Genomic DNA, 16930 nt, shown 5'->3' with positions numbered 1-16930 from the left:
TTTGTATTTTATTTATTTTATAATTATATCTTATTTCAATTAACAAACATTTTTCAATAGTTTGCTATCAATAACAGCACACATAATAAAGCTCTTTCTGATAAACACAAAGAAACATATTAAATTAATAATACACAATATTGTTCAAATATTTTATTAATATTTATTTTATAATTTAAACTTGTGTTCCATTTTTAATATATAGAATTTTTTCACATTACAATAATAAGAATTGTGGCTAATTGTCATGAAAATAATTGTAAACATGATTTAATTTTATAATATATATATTTCATCCATTTAAGTGTATAATATTGTCATGTTTGTTATGTTTCAGTCACTGTGAGAGCAACACGTTAACGTGTGGCCCATGTCCTGTAACTGGTTTCGCCTCCACACTAGCACCAACCACTGTCAGCAACACCCCTACGCCACTGCCGTTTTCCACCCCGGTGCCTGCCGATGCCTGCGACAGAGCGATGGACCTGGCCTTCCTTGTGGACGGATCCTCTGCTCTGAGTGAAGAAGACTTCGGCTTGATCAAGCTCTTCATCCTCCGTGTGGTGGAGCGCTTCCGCATGGGTTCGGCCCATACTCGCGCTACGGTCCTGCTCTTTCACTCCGGCGTGAAAAGTTACGACATGCAGGTGCAGAAGTGGATCTTCAAGAAGATGGTGCGTGATCTGCATTACAGCGGAGGCGATGTTGCATTCATGGACGAGGCCATAAAATATCTAGCCGTCTACATTTACGATAAAAACAAGCGCGAGCATGCGGGACGCGTCGCTATCTTGCTGACGGCGAGCACAAATCCTCGGCCCATGCGAAGTACTCAGCGTCTGCTGCGTAAAAAAGACATCACCATCCTCACGGTGGCTCTAGGGCCTGATGTCAACATGGCACAGGTTAAGGAGATCACCAAAGCCACACCCAGCAGTCGCTCATACATGGTGAGTAGCGTGACGGAGCTGGACGATGAAGCTCTGGCCATCACAGACTACCTCTGCACTTTGGGATTGGACCCTGAACCCCCAAAGAAACCCTCTATTACAAAGCCCAGCACCACTTCGGTGACCCCAACAACTACCGCCACCTCTAAACTCACTGCCGCCACGATTCCACCAACCGCTGCCATTGTAAACACATTTCCCAGCATCCCCAGCCCTGGAACAACATTTCCTCCACCTACAGTAACAACATACGAGGTCGTCTTCCTGTTGGAAAGCTCAGATGCAGTTGGCGAGGAGGGCTTCAATAAAACACGTGATGCTTTGGTCGATGTCATTGCTTCGCTTGATCAAAAAGAGGTGGAGAATCTACGGATCACGGTGATGCAGTACTCCTTCACGGTGTCTGTGGTAATCAGCCGCATGGAATTGCAGCACAGGGAGCAGGTGTTGCAAAGAATGCGACAATTACGTTGGACCAAAGGTGCGGAGGTCAACACAGGCCATGCCATTCGTTCTGTGTATGAGACTGTCACTACAGACACACCCAGTAATACACCAGACCAGATGGTGTTTCTAATCACACAGAGCCCTCCGACGGACGTCATTCAGCGGCCTCCGAACTCTGCTCATAAAAAAGTGTACCCGATTGGGATCGGCCAACAGATTCGATATGAGGATCTGGTGCAGTTGAGCTTCCCGGATGAACCGATCATGCTGCATAATCCTTCAGATCTTAGCATACTGCGGCCCATGCTGATCAATATCAGTAAAACCATCAGAAGGCCTGTCCTGCCCACACTGCCACCCAGAGCCACGCTGCCCCCTTCAGGTCAGATACAACAACGCTACACTCTTTTTTTGCATATTGTCACATTCTAGGGCTGCACGATTTAGGGGAAAAAATTAACTGTGGAAAAAAGCTATAGGTTTGCTGTGCTTTTCTGTAGGCCTACACAATTTGTCCAAAATATTGTGATATATCACTGTACAATAATAATTAATAATATTTATGATTTCTTTTACTAAATCAAAATATTATTAATATTTAAATATTAATGTAACTATACAAAATAATAATAATAATAATAACAATATATATATATATATATATATATATATATATATATATATATATATATATATATATAATACTTTTTACAACTTTACAATACTTTACAACAGTAAAAATTTGACTTTGATAATCACACAAAACCAGTGGTTCTCAACCTTTATGACTCCAAGGCCCCTCCATTATTTACAATAATATTCAAAGACCCCATGACTTTTTAAGTTGTTTATGATTTACTGGATTATGACTGAAATGTTTTTTTTTTTTTTTTTTAATTAGGCTACTGCATATATCCAGGTTTTATAAGACTGTGGGAACCCTGGTTCTTCAAAGAAAATAAAATAGTTGAATGAATTAACATAAGAAATATGATGTTTTAATGATGTTTTGTCTTCTTGTAATGAATTTTAAGTCATCTTGAGGCCCTCTTAGAAGTTTGCTGAGGCCCAGACCCCAGGTTGAGAACAACTGCACTAAACCATAATGATTTCAGTTTTATTTAATTGTGTAGCCTTACTATGTTCTTTCTTTAAAATTGCTAAAGGAACAGTCAGGCAGCAGAGAGAATGACTGCTGTGGAACAATGGAATAATGTAATTCTCTCAGTTAGAGTGGAAATTGGCTGGCAAATGAGCCAGAAACATGCTTTTGTACAGAAAATTATCAAAAATGATTGGATTTGGATCAGTCAGTGGCAGAGCAGTGCTACTGCTGGCCTGTCAGACATACTACTCCTAAATGACATATGTGTTAGTCTATTAACACCTTATTCTAATTAAAATGTCAATATGACACGTTTCAGATCACATATCAAATTATCTTACACGTTGTTAGTACTATATCATACTACAGGAATTCTTTTTTAATAAATTACAATAACCAAAAAAAAACACCCTGGCTTGACTTTCTCTTCCTGTCTAACTGTCAAGAAACCATAAAGAACACCTTAGTAACCATCTACCAACTTCCTAGTAACAATGCATAACTCCCTACCAGCCACCTTGCAAATACTTAAATCTCTGCCTAGCAACCACCCAGAATATCATAGCAACAGAGCCTAGTCATCACTCAGAACACTGATGCAAATGTCTAGCAACTGCTGCCTAGTAACCAACCAGAACACCCTAGCAACCACTCAGACTACTTTAGCAAGCACCTTAAACCTAGCAACTGCCTAGCAACCACCCAGAACACCCTAGCAACCACTTAAAACACCTTAGACACTATCTGTGACTTTTCTTGTAACTATGCAAAGCTCCCTAGCAGCCATGAGCAATATAAATATTAATAACCACTCGAATGCCATAGCAACTGCTTAGCAACCACTCAGAACACTTTAGCAACTATCTAGCAACTGCTTAGTAACCAACCAGAACACCCTAGCAACCACTCCGAATACCCTTGAAACATCTTAGAACATCTTAGAAGTTGTCTAGCAACTACCTAACAAATGACAACCACTCAGATTACTTTAGCAACCACTCTGAATGCCCTAGCAACCACCCAGAATACCCTAGCAACAGCCTAGCTATCACACAGAACACCGTCGCAAGTATCTAGCAACTGCTGCCTAGCAACCACTCAGAACAATGTAGCAACTACTCTGAATGCCCTAGCAACCATCCAGAACTCCCTAGCAATGGCCCAGCAACCACTCATGACACCTTAGCAACAACCTAGTAACTGCTTACTTACCCAGAACAGCCTAGCAACCACTTAGAACACCCTAGCAACCATTTATCACTTTCCTAGTAACCCATGCAAAGCCCAAGCTGATATTTGAATTTTGCCGTTTCTAGTTGTTGAATGCAAAGATAGTCAATGCAAAGATGCTTAAGGAGTGAATACATACATGCTTTCTTTGTAATTCTATCTGTGTGTGTGTTTGATCAGTGCCATGTTCAAAGCCCATGGACGTGCTGTTCCTTCTGAGAGCCTCTTCTGATAACCAGTTTGAAGACTTCAAAACATTTGTGAGAACCTTTATAAAGGGCACAAATATCGGTAAGTCTCCATAAGATATATATGTATATTATACATTTTAATGGTTACTTCTAGAGTTGTACTTATTTGTGTTGCAGGTCGCAATGACACACAGGTGGCAGTGATAGTGTATGGGGCAAAATCAGCAGTTGCGGTCACTTGGAGGGATGAACAGACAGAAGACAACCTTCTCATGCTTTTAGAAACCCTACACAGCAAGACAGACAACACACCAAAACATGCCAAAAATACACAGAAGACACAGTACAGACACACAATAAAAATACACTCAAAACATAATAAATGCTGCATAAATGTGTGTGTTCCTTACTCTGTCTCTGCAGGAGCTGCACTGCGATTGGCCGTGCAGACAGCCATTTCCTCCACCAGCGGGGGACGGATGGGCATCCCTAAAGCTGTGGTTATGGTGGTGACTGACAGGTCAATAGACTCAGTGCAAGAGGCAGCAAACGAGGCTCTGACCGCTGGTGGGTGAAATTGTTTTACCGCTTTATCACTCTTTTAAGTGGTCTTTAAAGTAATGTTCAGGATTCAATAGAAATGTAACTTTATTAACAGCATCAATGATACATTGTTGATTTCTACTCCAATTCAAATTCCCTTTGGGTGGAAAAACAGGCCTGTTTAGAGGAATGCATGTGGGGCAAGATATTCCAGATTTAAAAGCAAGAAGCAGCTGGTGTTTTTGTTTAAAAATTTTACTGTATGTATGAAATGTGATTTATTTTTAAATTGTAAAATTAGGGATTATTTAAACAGAGAACTGTTCATGTTTAAACATGCTTGATTGGTTTTACTTCTTTACTATGTACAAAAAAATATGTTGAAATGAGTTTCTGCTGTAATCAACAGCATGTCACCACAAAAGTATTTTAGTTATGTTAATGTTAACATTAAAAAAAAAATGGAATCTAAATGTATTTTGAGATTAAAGTCATGATGAGTATAAAGTAATAAGGAACATAACATCAAAGTGAAGTGCAGTCAGCCACCTGTTGCGACTTCAGATTGCACAGAAGAGGCAATTTCTTGAATGTCTGTCTTGTTCCTACTCATGAATAAATTCAATTTCCTTCATAACTGCTCCATTGTCCCCATATTAATGACAACTTGGGGCTGATGCAGCAATAGTCCAAGGATTTCTTTGTTAGTAAATACTACATATCTACTTTATTTACACGATATTATGCATTTAAAATCCAACTTTCATGATTTTATTCATGTAACATTATGACTTACATGTAGCTTGTGTTTGTTGCATACAGGTGTGTCAGTGTTTCCTATTGGACTGGGTAACCAGTATGACCAGACTGAACTGAGCACGCTCGCGGGACGGCACGCTCAGGACAACATCATTCGGCTCAGCAGCACAGAGTACCTGCTCGCCATGGCTGCACTCGACCAGTCGTTCACCGACAAACTCTGCAGGGGTGAGACTCACATATACACACACTCACACACAGGAATACTGTAGCAGTTTGATTATAGTGATGGTGATGATGATGATGTCCCTCAGCGGGTCCTCCTGGAGTGTGTGTGGATGATGAAGGGAATGAACGGAAGGTGAGCTGTGTTTTAGTAGGATGCAAAATTCCCATCATTCCATCAAACTCCCATTAAAAACCTCAACTTATTTACATCAGCTTCTGATTTTCTACCATTCAAACTCTTGATCTGTCACAAACCTTCCAAAAACAATCTGTCTTTCACTGGATCTCGGGATCCATAATATTTACACTGAACCAGACATTATGGGCCATTAACTTCATCTCTCAAAAACCCTAAGCTACAGCTGCTAGCTAACGAATAATTTAATAATAGGCTAATAACATATTCGATGCAAGTATGCAAACATGAATGCTTGGCCAATGCATTACAAGCATGCACATGCACTTTTGGGTGGCAACGGCAGTAGCTAACCTCTGAACTCAAGGGGGCGATAGAGTTACATTTAAATGTTTATGCCATTAAAGCTCAATGTGATGTTGTTATTTAGACAGCTATAAATGTCAACACTTAAACCAGCTTAATTTAAAGAGTCTCTTCAGTCTCTTCAGCAGATGTCCTGAAAGTGAAAAATGACAACAGAAGAAAGTTTACGCTAATGTCGCCTATAGCACCACATTTCAGAATGTTTGCGTTCACTTACTTGCATGAGTATGTTTTAGCCTACCTAGGTCTGCACGAATTGGGGCTGTTTGGGCTTTTTCTGAAATTGCAATTTATAGTGCTATAAAGCTCCAGGAGATAAAGTTCCAGGTTTGCTGTGCCTGTTTGTAGGGTTGCACAATTTGGCCAAAAATGTTGTGAGTATATATCAATATAACTATAATAATAATAATAATAAATTTAAAAAAAAAAAAAATAATTAGAATACAACATAAAAAAAAAACTAAAAAATACTACTATAATATTTTATATTAAAAAAAAAAAAAAGTAATTAATAAAAAAAAATTATATAATCATTTATTTTACAGTAAAACTGTAATATACAACACTAATATTTTTGGATGTCTTCTTTTTTTAATTTTCAAACGTTGAACCATTAAGCTTGTTAATTGCAGCCTTTCTATTTGATATTTGCACTGTAGTGATTCCGGTTTTATTTCGGTTAATCATGCAGCATGTACCGCAGACTAACAAAGGCTCCTGATATTCTGGTTTGTACATCTAAGTATCTATTCTGATTATTTCTTTCCATCAGCCCGGTGAGACGTGGTTGTTGCCAGATGGCTGTCACTCAGTGCTGTGCAACCCATCAGGCACGGTAACGGTGCAGAGCCACCGCATCAACTGTGAGAAGATGGAGCCACCTGTCTGCAAAAACAACCTCCCAGCCCTCCGCTACAATCACACCTGTGGCTGTACCTGGACCTGTCCATGTATGAACACACACCCCTCACTATACAGAAACCAATCCTGTTACAATAGTACTACTGTTTAAAAAGTTGTTTGCTGACTAATGCATTATATAAACTGCATGAAAATGCATGAATTGTAAACATGCATACTTCCATTCCTACAGGTAGTTGCATGGGCAGCTCCACTAGTCACGTTGTGTCATTTTCTGGTGCGGCTTTGAAACTGAGAGCCGCTTGCTCCTATTTGCTGCTTCGCTCAGGAGGGGTGGAGCTAGTTTTGCATACAACTGCCTGTCAAAGCTCACCCAATCAGATCTGCATGAAGAGTCTGGAGCTGAGGGAGGGTGGAATGAGTGTGATGCTACGGGATGACATGAAGGTTGATACACTGCAGAAGCATGCAAAGTGAAAGAGTTCACTAAATTAGCAAAGAGGGTCAACATGTTTCTCTGTACTGCAGGTGACTGTGGACGGCGTGATCACAGCAGTGCCATTCAGAAGTGAGGGAGTGACTGTGACACAAATTGGTGCAATACTGCACCAGCTGAGATCAGAGCAGCATGGTTTCACACTCACCTTCACTCCCCACAGCAATGAGTTCATGGTCAATATGGACATCTCCATGAAGCCCAACACCACTGGCTTATGTGGTAAATACTCTTCCTTTAAGATTACGACAGTAATTTTTTGAGTTTGATTGCTTAGGAGAGGATAAGTCTGCCTGTATTATGTCACGTGGTATTCAAAATTAACCTGTGGTGTTAGATGAAACATGAATCAAAATAGGGCCTTTTTTTTTTTCTTAACCTCCCATACAATTTTTCCCAACCACCTATTGTGTGATGTACATAACTGGTCTGTGTCTCTCGCAGGTTCCTGCTCTGATGATCAGACGGGTCTGGTGTTATCTGACGGCAGTGTGACCACAGATCCTGACATGTATCTGAAGGGATGGGCTCTGGGCGAGTGTGTCCAGCATCATGAGGTTGTGTCGTGTGCTGCAGGTGTGGGGAAGGGCTGCGATGTGTTAAGTTCTGAGGTGTTCAGCCGCTGTCATGCACTGGTCCCCCCACAGGACTACGTGCAGATCTGTCGGACCGTGGCCTGCCAGCCTAATGCAGTGTGTGACCTTATTACTGCGTACAGCAGTGTGTGCCGTCAACAGGGAGTGTGTGTGGACTGGAGAACGCCCAACCTCTGCCGTGAGTCTTCTGTGATTAATTGATTAATTGCAACCAAGTCACACATGTGGGAAAATATGACATTGCAATGAAATTATATCCAAACATTTATTCTCCAGATGGACAAAATCAAATCTCTCCCCACATAATTTCTTACTGTATATTCTCTTTTTTACTGGAAAATGTTGCATTAACAGAATTAACAGCATTTTATGGCATTGATAACTTTGTGTTCTAGATGTAATTGGAATCGAAGTGTCAAATACTTGAATTTCACATTTTCCGTGTGTAGCCATGTCATGCTCAGACTCTATGGAATATGCGGCTTGTCGAACCGGATGTTTGGAGCAGTGTGGACGGAGCCAGTTCAGTCCTGGTGACATGATGGGTGATGGTTTAATGAAGGGCAGTGGATCAATGTGCTTGAACACTCCCACAGAGGGCTGTTTCTGCCCTGAAGGGTCCGTGTTAATGGGAGATAAGTGTGTAAGCAAAGAAACCTGCAACCAGTGTGTGGACCACCATGGAAAAACTCACAAGGTATGTTGATTTTAGCATTTATTAAACATCATGCCTTTATGATATTGCTATTGCCACCACTTTATAAAACCAATAAGCCTCTGTCAGTCTCCTGATCTTACTGTGTGGGTGTGTGTGTGTGTGTGTGTGTGTGTGTGTGTGTGTGTGTGTGTGTGTGTGTGTGTGTGTGTGTGTGTGTGTGTGTGTGCGCATGTGCTTCAGTTTATGGAAAGCTGGAATCCTGAGGAAAACCCCTGTCTTCTGTGTGTGTGTCTGGATCAGCAGCGCATTAACTGCACAGTGTTACCCTGCACCAACGCAAAAGGTAAAGACACAATGTGTATACATTCTCTCTCACTATCGCTCCTGTGCACTACACGATTAACAGCCTCATTTCTTGAAGTGGTTTCTCAATGTGTGTTGTCATGGCAACTGTTGCTGTGCTACAGCCCCAGAGTGTGGACAATGTGAGGTTCTTCGGGAGAAGACGGGATCTAAGTGCTGCCAACACAGTGAATCCAAAAATAACGTACATATATATAGAAATCCAAAAATAACACATCTAACACAGTGTAATACAAAATATATACGTACCCAAGTTTTAATGGTTTAATTAAAATTAAATATATATATATATATAATTGTGTATGTGTAAAAAAAAATATTTTAAGTTTTAATGGTTTAATTAAATTTTAACAATCAGTAAGGTTGTTTAATCACTACATTTTGTGTTTGAGTATGTATACAAAACCATGCCACACAGAGACATGCAGAATATGCAGAATTCATATTTAAACAGAAGTATTTTTGTGAATTCATATTCAGACACTAGTCCATATTGTAATTTGATTAAGTTTACAGCCTTCCTTTTGATTTATTCATCCAAAATGTGTCTTATACTGTAAAACCATTTTCATGACTGGATTCCGTGATTTGAGCTACATTTTCTGCACCATAGGGCCCTTGATGTGTTATGTTTTCACTACCCATACTCACAGATATGATAACATCTGATGCCACTACTACAATATTGTGTCGCTGTGTGTGTTTGTAGTGTGTGACTCGAGCTGTAAGCGGTCAGATCCCCCTCACTGCGATCACGGGCTCAGTCCCCACAAAACAAACACATTATATTCCATTCCACCATACCGATTATGATCACAAAAACACACACACACACACACACACACTTCTCATTCGTTTCACAAAGACGGTTTTCAATCACATCAATCTGTTTCACCGCCCTCTCTCAGTTTGCAAAAAGGATCAGTGTCCTTTGACAACAAAACCATCCTGCCCTGCATACAAGAAGCTGTCGGTCACACCATCAAAGTGCTGTGATTCATATGAATGTGTGTGCGACTGTCAGAACATCACTCGCACCTGCCCCCCGGGTTACATCATGAAGACAACCACCAATGATTGCGACTGCATAGAGGTCACCTGCACGCCTGATAAGGTTGGCACGCTTTAGCGCTCTCGCTGTGCATGTGTTATTCATTTGCCCTTGCAGCTCCATGTCCTGATGAGTGTACTCTGCAATCAGCATGTAATCGACTTTTTGTATGTGCAGGTGTGTGTGGTGGACTCTGTGGTCTACCAGGTGGGCAGCAGGTGGGATGAGAAGTGTAAAACCTGCACCTGCACGGAGCAAACAGACAGACAGACCGGCCTGCACATCGCTCAGTGTGTGGACCCCGTCTGCAACCAGATCTGTCCTCTGGTGCGTCCTATACAACTTAGTTTCTATCGTTCTGTTTGAAAAATATCACTGCCATGCATCATATTTGCTGGATTTAACCCAATATTTGTTTCTTTTTAATTTTAGGGGAACCTTGGAAAATGTACTGTTTTTGTTATTTTGATAAGTGCATTAATAATGATACTTATGCTGTATATTATTTATTATTTTGCTATATATAATAATATTATTATTTTGTGTAAAAAACACAACTAACACAAAAAACACAAAGTGTTTATTAATATTTTTTTTAATCAGCATCCTCAAATTAGATATTACATATTTTTGCAAATCAAGATCCAGGGCTGCGTATACATTTGTGAATTGTTATGAATTTTATTCATTTTTATGAACACTGAATATATTATAATGATCATAAGTCACTTTAAAAAATGACGTAGTGGCATTTACAGTGCATTTAACTTCTGTATTGTGACATGCTGTATGAATATTTATATGGACTAGATTTCATCAGTCAGTTTATGATATTATAAGGCATTCGAAGGGATTTGAATTAAATGATAACCTCAGGTATTAAATTTTTCTGCACTTATGAATGGACAAAAACCATTAAAAGTGGTTTCATTCAAAGTCGCAATGAAATGGAAGTAAAAACATATCTTTTCTTCCATATTTTGTCATATATCCAAGTCAAATGGATTATTTAAAAATTTTGATATGTGGGTGTTGCACTCAAAAATAGGATAAATAGGTAAGAACGAGATTGTTTAAGCAGACTAAATGATTGGAGAAATCCAACATGCATCACCAGAGAGAGTCTTTTATGGGAAGATCTGAGTTATTTAGATTTGAAGTTAAAAAATAAGAATGTACCAATAATAAGCATTTAGAAAATAGACATTTAAAATTAACATTATACTCTCAAAACACATTGTAAAAAAGTTTAACAAAACAACACAAAATACCACAAAATAACCAAAAAAATAACTCTCTTTTGAATTGAGTCAGTAAACCTATCTGGCACCTTAGCAACCAAATAACCAGGCAGCTACTCGCAACAGTACTTTGTTCAGAAAATTTAAAAATCTACTTAATATAATATCCCTCAACCCTTGGACATGTTAACAAGAGGAAACAATTTAAAAGTGAAGAAAAGCTATTACATTTTGATGAAAAAAATGGCAATAACAGGCAGTGATGAGTCATGCACAATAAGTCCATGGACATTTATAGCTAAAAAATAAGGGCTGATTATGATTTCACATTGATTTTGTGTATGTAGGGAACCACATACTCTCACTCAGAGGATGAGTGCTGCGGTCACTGCCGTAAATCCAGCTGCGTGGAAGGAGGACATTTGAGACAGGCAAGTATTTAATGTCTTTTTCCTCCTACTCTCTGTCTGTGTTTGAATACTCTGCATTTACATCTGAAAGACATTCTCTTTAACTCCACATGTGCGCAGGTGGGCGAGCAGTGGGTGTCTCCGCAGGACAGATGTGTGTGGAGCCAGTGTGTACAGATCAATGAGGAAGTGTTTATCCAGCATATAAACGTGTCCTGCCACCTCATGGACACTCCATCCTGTCCACTGGGCACAGAGCTCCAGTGCAATACAGTAGAAGACTGCTGCCCGACCTGCCACTGCGGTACACAGTTTCTCACACACACACCTAACACAGAAAATGAACTTAATGTCACACAATGGTAGATGAACTTCTCAAATTTACACCATGAATATTTATGACCTGCAACAAAAACGTATTTTACAATACTTTATTTTATTTTTTTAATTTTCATATTTTTTAATTGTAATACATATGTTTTAATATTTATTAAAACATGACAGTGCAGTGCAATGCAGTTTTTTAGCTGATTTTCTTTGCATGTTGGTGGTAAAAAACACTAAATATTAGGAATTCAAACTCTTGCGTTACATAATAAAACATCAATAAATAAAGAATATTACATTGTCATTTAAAAAATCTTTCTTACAGTGATAAAATATAGCTATTATATGAGCTCTTTCAGGTTGATAATTGATAAATATTATAACATTCCTTAAGTCTTTTTTAAATTGAATTGAATTTTTCGGAATAAAGCTGTTGATTCTTAATAGTAGAAAATCCCATTTGGTGTTTGAAGTGTTCATTTTGGACCCTGCACACACACATTGCTCTTTCACTGCTGCTCTCTGTCATCTTTCCTTAGACTTTAATGCTGTTTTTTACTTTCTGCAGTTCCAATGGATGTCTGCGTGCGGAATCAAACTGTTATTGCGGTAAAGACATTGAGTTAATATACAGAATACTAATGTGCCGTGTGCAGATGTCTTGGTGCATAACAGATTGACTTTGGGGTCTTACTCTGTGTGTGTGTGAGTAGGTTGGAGAGCGAGTGATGCTGGATGTGTGCACACACTGCGAGTGTGTGAAAGATAAGAGGAGTTATCGACTCTCTTGCAGGAAGATGAGCTGCTCCCCCTGCTCAGAGGTAAAACCCTCACTCTGAGGATTATTAAAGGGGTAGTTCACCCAAAAAAATGACAATTTTCTCATCATTTACTCACCCTCATGTCGTTTAAAACCTGTATGACTTTCTTTCATCCATAAAGCACAAAAGCAGATCTTTTGCTCATGTTTGGAGACGTTCAAAGCTGCTTTTGCATGCATTGAAAATACAATAAAAGGAGCATAACTTGTAATGGTTTGATGTCCATAAAGCCAAACGGCATGGTTCTTAAATGCATTTTGAATAAGAAAATGAGATGGAAAAAGACAGTCATTAAATATGACATGATGATGAGTCTTAATTTCTATGGAAACAGTCTCTTAAAAGGACTGTCAGCCCTGTATGTATGAATATAGTCACACGTGTGTTTTGTTTTATAGGGATATACGCTGGAGCCGATACCTAATGCTTGCTGTGGCCGTTGTGTAGCAACTGAATGTAGCATCCGACGACCTGACGGACAGCTGGTCACTCTGAAAGTAATAAATATGTGCAGACAGAGTCATGAGTTAATGTCACAATAGCCAGAATTATCAGTGTGGAAGATAGAGGTTTAAATCCCTCCTCTCACCAATAACTACCTCTACGTGCCAATGAACATGGTTAATGGCCAAAAGAATAAAACAGCAATATGTTTAGCAAGATTAAGATCTGCAGCTTTGCTTGGAAGAGCAAACATTTCAAATGCACCCATGAAGTATATACACTAACATTTAAAATAAATAAAAACTTTTATTCATCAAGGAGCCATTAAACTGATAAGAAGTGACAGTAAAGACAATTATACTGTTACAAAATATTTCTATTTCAAATAAACTCTGTTCTCTGGAACTTTCTATTCATCAAAGAATCCTGAAAAAAAAAATGTTTCCACACAAATATTAAGAGACAACATTTTCAACATTGATAATAATCAGAAATGTTTCGTGAGCAGCAAATCAGTATATTAGAATAATTTCTAAAGGATCATGTGACACTGAAGACTGGAGTAATGATGCTGAAAATTCAGCTTTGCATCACAGGACTAAATTATATTTTAAAATACATTAAAATAAGAAACCATTATTTTAAGTTGTAATATTTCACAATATTACTGTTTTTACTTTATTTTAATCAAATAAATGCAGCCTTTGTGAGAAAGGCAATTCAAAAACATTTAAAAATATAACTGACCCCAAACCTTTGAATGGTTGTATACAGTATATTATCACTGTTTATCAATCATTTAAGAAAACTACAGGAAAACCAAACCAAAATGTGTGAAGTGATCTGCAGTCTAAATTTCTAAATCAACTATTAATGCTTGAGGAGTCATATGAAACCATGAGCCGCTGCTGTAAATGTTCCAGATGTTCTATCAATTTTCAGATATTGTCATAAATGTGTACATTTGTGTGTGTGTGTCCAGGCAAATACAACACGTACAGATGGCTGCACTAAACACACATGCAGTGTGAATAAGGATGAAGAACTGGTGCTGGAGACGCTTGTGACAACATGTCCTCCATTTGACCGCAAACTCTGTCTGGAACATGGGGTACACACACACACACTCTACTTTACTAATCCTAGACCAACATTGCTATCAAACGATTGCATGCCAAACTTCATTCCTAATCCTAAATCTACCAAACCCTAAACACCAAGCCAGGAACATATTCTACTTCTAATAAACCACATTTATTGTGTTGCACAATATGAAAGTGAAACTATGTATTCTTTATCCACAGGGTAAAATAAGCCATATTGGAGACACCTGCTGTGAGATATGTAAGAAAAACCACCAAAACCATCATTCATATTCACTACTCACTTTATAAACCATTCTATGGCTGCACGATTAATTGAAATAAAACCAAAATCGCAATATGGATTAGTGAGATTATCAAAGAAAGCCACTTAATTAAATATATGCACATGTGTTTAAGAGTGAAGTGCGTCACAATGTTCATTTACACGAGCAGCTCATGGTCACGTGTTTTTCAGCTTCTCAGAGCTGCTCGGTTCGCTGTAACTCATTTCCACACAAACTCCATTTCTGTTCTGGGTTTGAGTTGCCCACTTTAACTTTCCAGACTTGTAATAAAATGCTCATCAATAAAAGAGAAGATTCAAGTTAAATACAGTTAAAAACAAATCCCCACAGTTTTACATCAAAATAAAATTTTGATGGTTTAACATTTTTAAATGAAATAATTAAAACAAATGTTAGTATTGTAATTTTAGTTGTAATGTAAAGTAAAAACAATGTTATATTTGTTTCCTCTTACAGTGAAATAGTACGAGAATAATATTTCTTATTTCATTAAGTGATTTTTATATATTATTTTTTTAATAATAATAATCATTATTATTATTATTATTATTTTATAGCAATATTGATATATAATCACATTTGGGCCAAATTGGGTCAAATTGTGCCCTAAAAAAAAAAACATCAAACCTGGATTTTTTTTTTTTAATCACAATTTTTATCAGAAAAAAAATACTGCATTTCTCCCTGAAATCATGTAGCCCTACACCATCCTACTGATCTGAACATGATGTGTGCATATGTCTGTTTAGGTACTGAGCCAGAATGCAGAAGGACTGTGGGCTTGCTGAATTACATTAGAGTGGATGACTGCCAGTCAGAAGAAAAGATAGAACTCACTTATTGTGAGGTAAGTCGATACATTTTTATATTTTATTGCAACAATACCATGAAGCTATGTATGTATTATTTATCTGTCTTTCTTCTCACACACAGGGAAAGTGTGGCAGCAAGTCTATGTACTCTCTGGACAAGCACAAGGTTGAGAGCGAGTGTGTGTGTTGCTCAGCTACAGGCACCGTGCCCATGAATGTTCCCCTGCGCTGCGCTAACGGCACACAAACACACCACCAAGTCCTTGCCGTCACTGGCTGCGACTGCATGTCACACACCTGTTCGACCGACTGAAAGCAGACACACATACCTGATAAAATAACATACAAGTGAAAAACTTTTATATATACATCTACAGCGGGTATGTTGCTCAGCTGAGTTTGCTCAGTTTCTCAGTGGAGTAACCGCTGATAATACATTTGTTTTTATTTCAACATATAAACTTCATCATTCTCATCATTAATCAATAAACAATCATTTCTGATTACTGCTTTCCCATTTTGCCATTAAACAATCTGTCTATATAAATATATTCTTCATCATGAACAACTATTATGTGTGGTTGTAGTTTATGTGTGTTTATAGACTGACCTACAATAAAGAACAAGTACTCGTACCACTCAGTGGTGCTCTGGACACTTGAACTCATTTATGTGAGAGCGTTCGTGTGCATGGAGAATACTGATCAGTCAATTAGTTGTGAAGGGTACAATTCACACATGTGGTGGACATGAGTCACACATCAAATACTTGTTATTCACTTGTCGGCCTCATGAAATATTGAGTAATATAAAGAAAAAACATTCCATGTATGGCATTTCTGCACATTTCCACACATCTTTGGTTTTATATCATTTTTATATTCTAAAAGGTTTAAATAATATTTATATCTATAATATATCTCAGTTCCAGCTGCCATGACTTTAATAGCTGTACAATCATCTGGAAATCATGTCGGAAAGTATGTTCATTAAACCCAGTGAGTCACTGCATTATTATGATGTGTTTTGAAGGTAATTATGAAAGTGCATGACTGCCCCATGCATTCACTGGTGGGATTTAATACACTGTTAGTGATCAGATTTCTCAAATTGCTGGCTAAATGGTAGCTTTAGTTTTCTCATTAACGATCATTTAATATTCTCCCTTAAATGAACTGACTGAATAAGCAACGTAAAATACACATAAGCGAGTGTGCTAAGGCTGGTAACTGCTAACACATAACTGCAGGTTCAGTTCGGAGAAAATGTGACCCAAGAAAATGTCAGTGTGCTCTTAAACAAAGGACATAGCCCTAGGTTTATCCAAGCAGACAATAGGGTACAAATCAGTTTGGACATAGAAAGCATAAGCTAAATAGAGACAATTACTGTTTAAATGTCAATAGCCTTTAGATGTTTATTCCAAACTATATCATAACTCTTTATCTTTATAGACTCAGTTCACAATTAATTCACAATTAAAATGTATAATTAAATTTAGTTAT

General features: G+C 38.1%; 1 protein-coding gene across 1 annotated transcript in view; it reads left to right on the top strand.

Moving 5' to 3' along the window:
* Positions 1-16067, top strand: part of vwf (von Willebrand factor) — a 31178-nt gene extending 15111 nt beyond the window's left edge. Inside the window, exons 28-52 of the mRNA XM_042775631.1 lie at positions 338-1779; positions 3913-4023; positions 4101-4240; positions 4343-4490; positions 5289-5453; positions 5540-5586; positions 6728-6905; positions 7049-7263; positions 7345-7534; positions 7757-8086; positions 8358-8605; positions 8807-8909; positions 9034-9096; positions 9639-9735; positions 9833-10043; positions 10158-10307; positions 11569-11652; positions 11752-11935; positions 12527-12567; positions 12672-12779; positions 13178-13276; positions 14206-14334; positions 14528-14567; positions 15363-15460; positions 15547-16067. Of these exons, the coding sequence (XP_042631565.1) occupies positions 338-1779; positions 3913-4023; positions 4101-4240; positions 4343-4490; positions 5289-5453; positions 5540-5586; positions 6728-6905; positions 7049-7263; positions 7345-7534; positions 7757-8086; positions 8358-8605; positions 8807-8909; positions 9034-9096; positions 9639-9735; positions 9833-10043; positions 10158-10307; positions 11569-11652; positions 11752-11935; positions 12527-12567; positions 12672-12779; positions 13178-13276; positions 14206-14334; positions 14528-14567; positions 15363-15460; positions 15547-15738 (4813 nt within the window). The 3' untranslated portion in view covers positions 15739-16067. The remainder of the gene's footprint in view (positions 1-337; positions 1780-3912; positions 4024-4100; positions 4241-4342; positions 4491-5288; positions 5454-5539; positions 5587-6727; positions 6906-7048; positions 7264-7344; positions 7535-7756; positions 8087-8357; positions 8606-8806; positions 8910-9033; positions 9097-9638; positions 9736-9832; positions 10044-10157; positions 10308-11568; positions 11653-11751; positions 11936-12526; positions 12568-12671; positions 12780-13177; positions 13277-14205; positions 14335-14527; positions 14568-15362; positions 15461-15546) is intronic.
* Positions 16068-16930: the final 863 nt, after the last annotated feature.

This window comes from Cyprinus carpio, chromosome A18 (genome assembly GCF_018340385.1).
Source record: "Cyprinus carpio isolate SPL01 chromosome A18, ASM1834038v1, whole genome shotgun sequence".
Taxonomy (NCBI): Eukaryota; Metazoa; Chordata; class Actinopteri; order Cypriniformes; family Cyprinidae; genus Cyprinus; species Cyprinus carpio.
The sequence above is the reverse complement of the archived record's forward strand: the minus strand, read 5'-3'. Positions and strand labels throughout refer to the sequence as shown.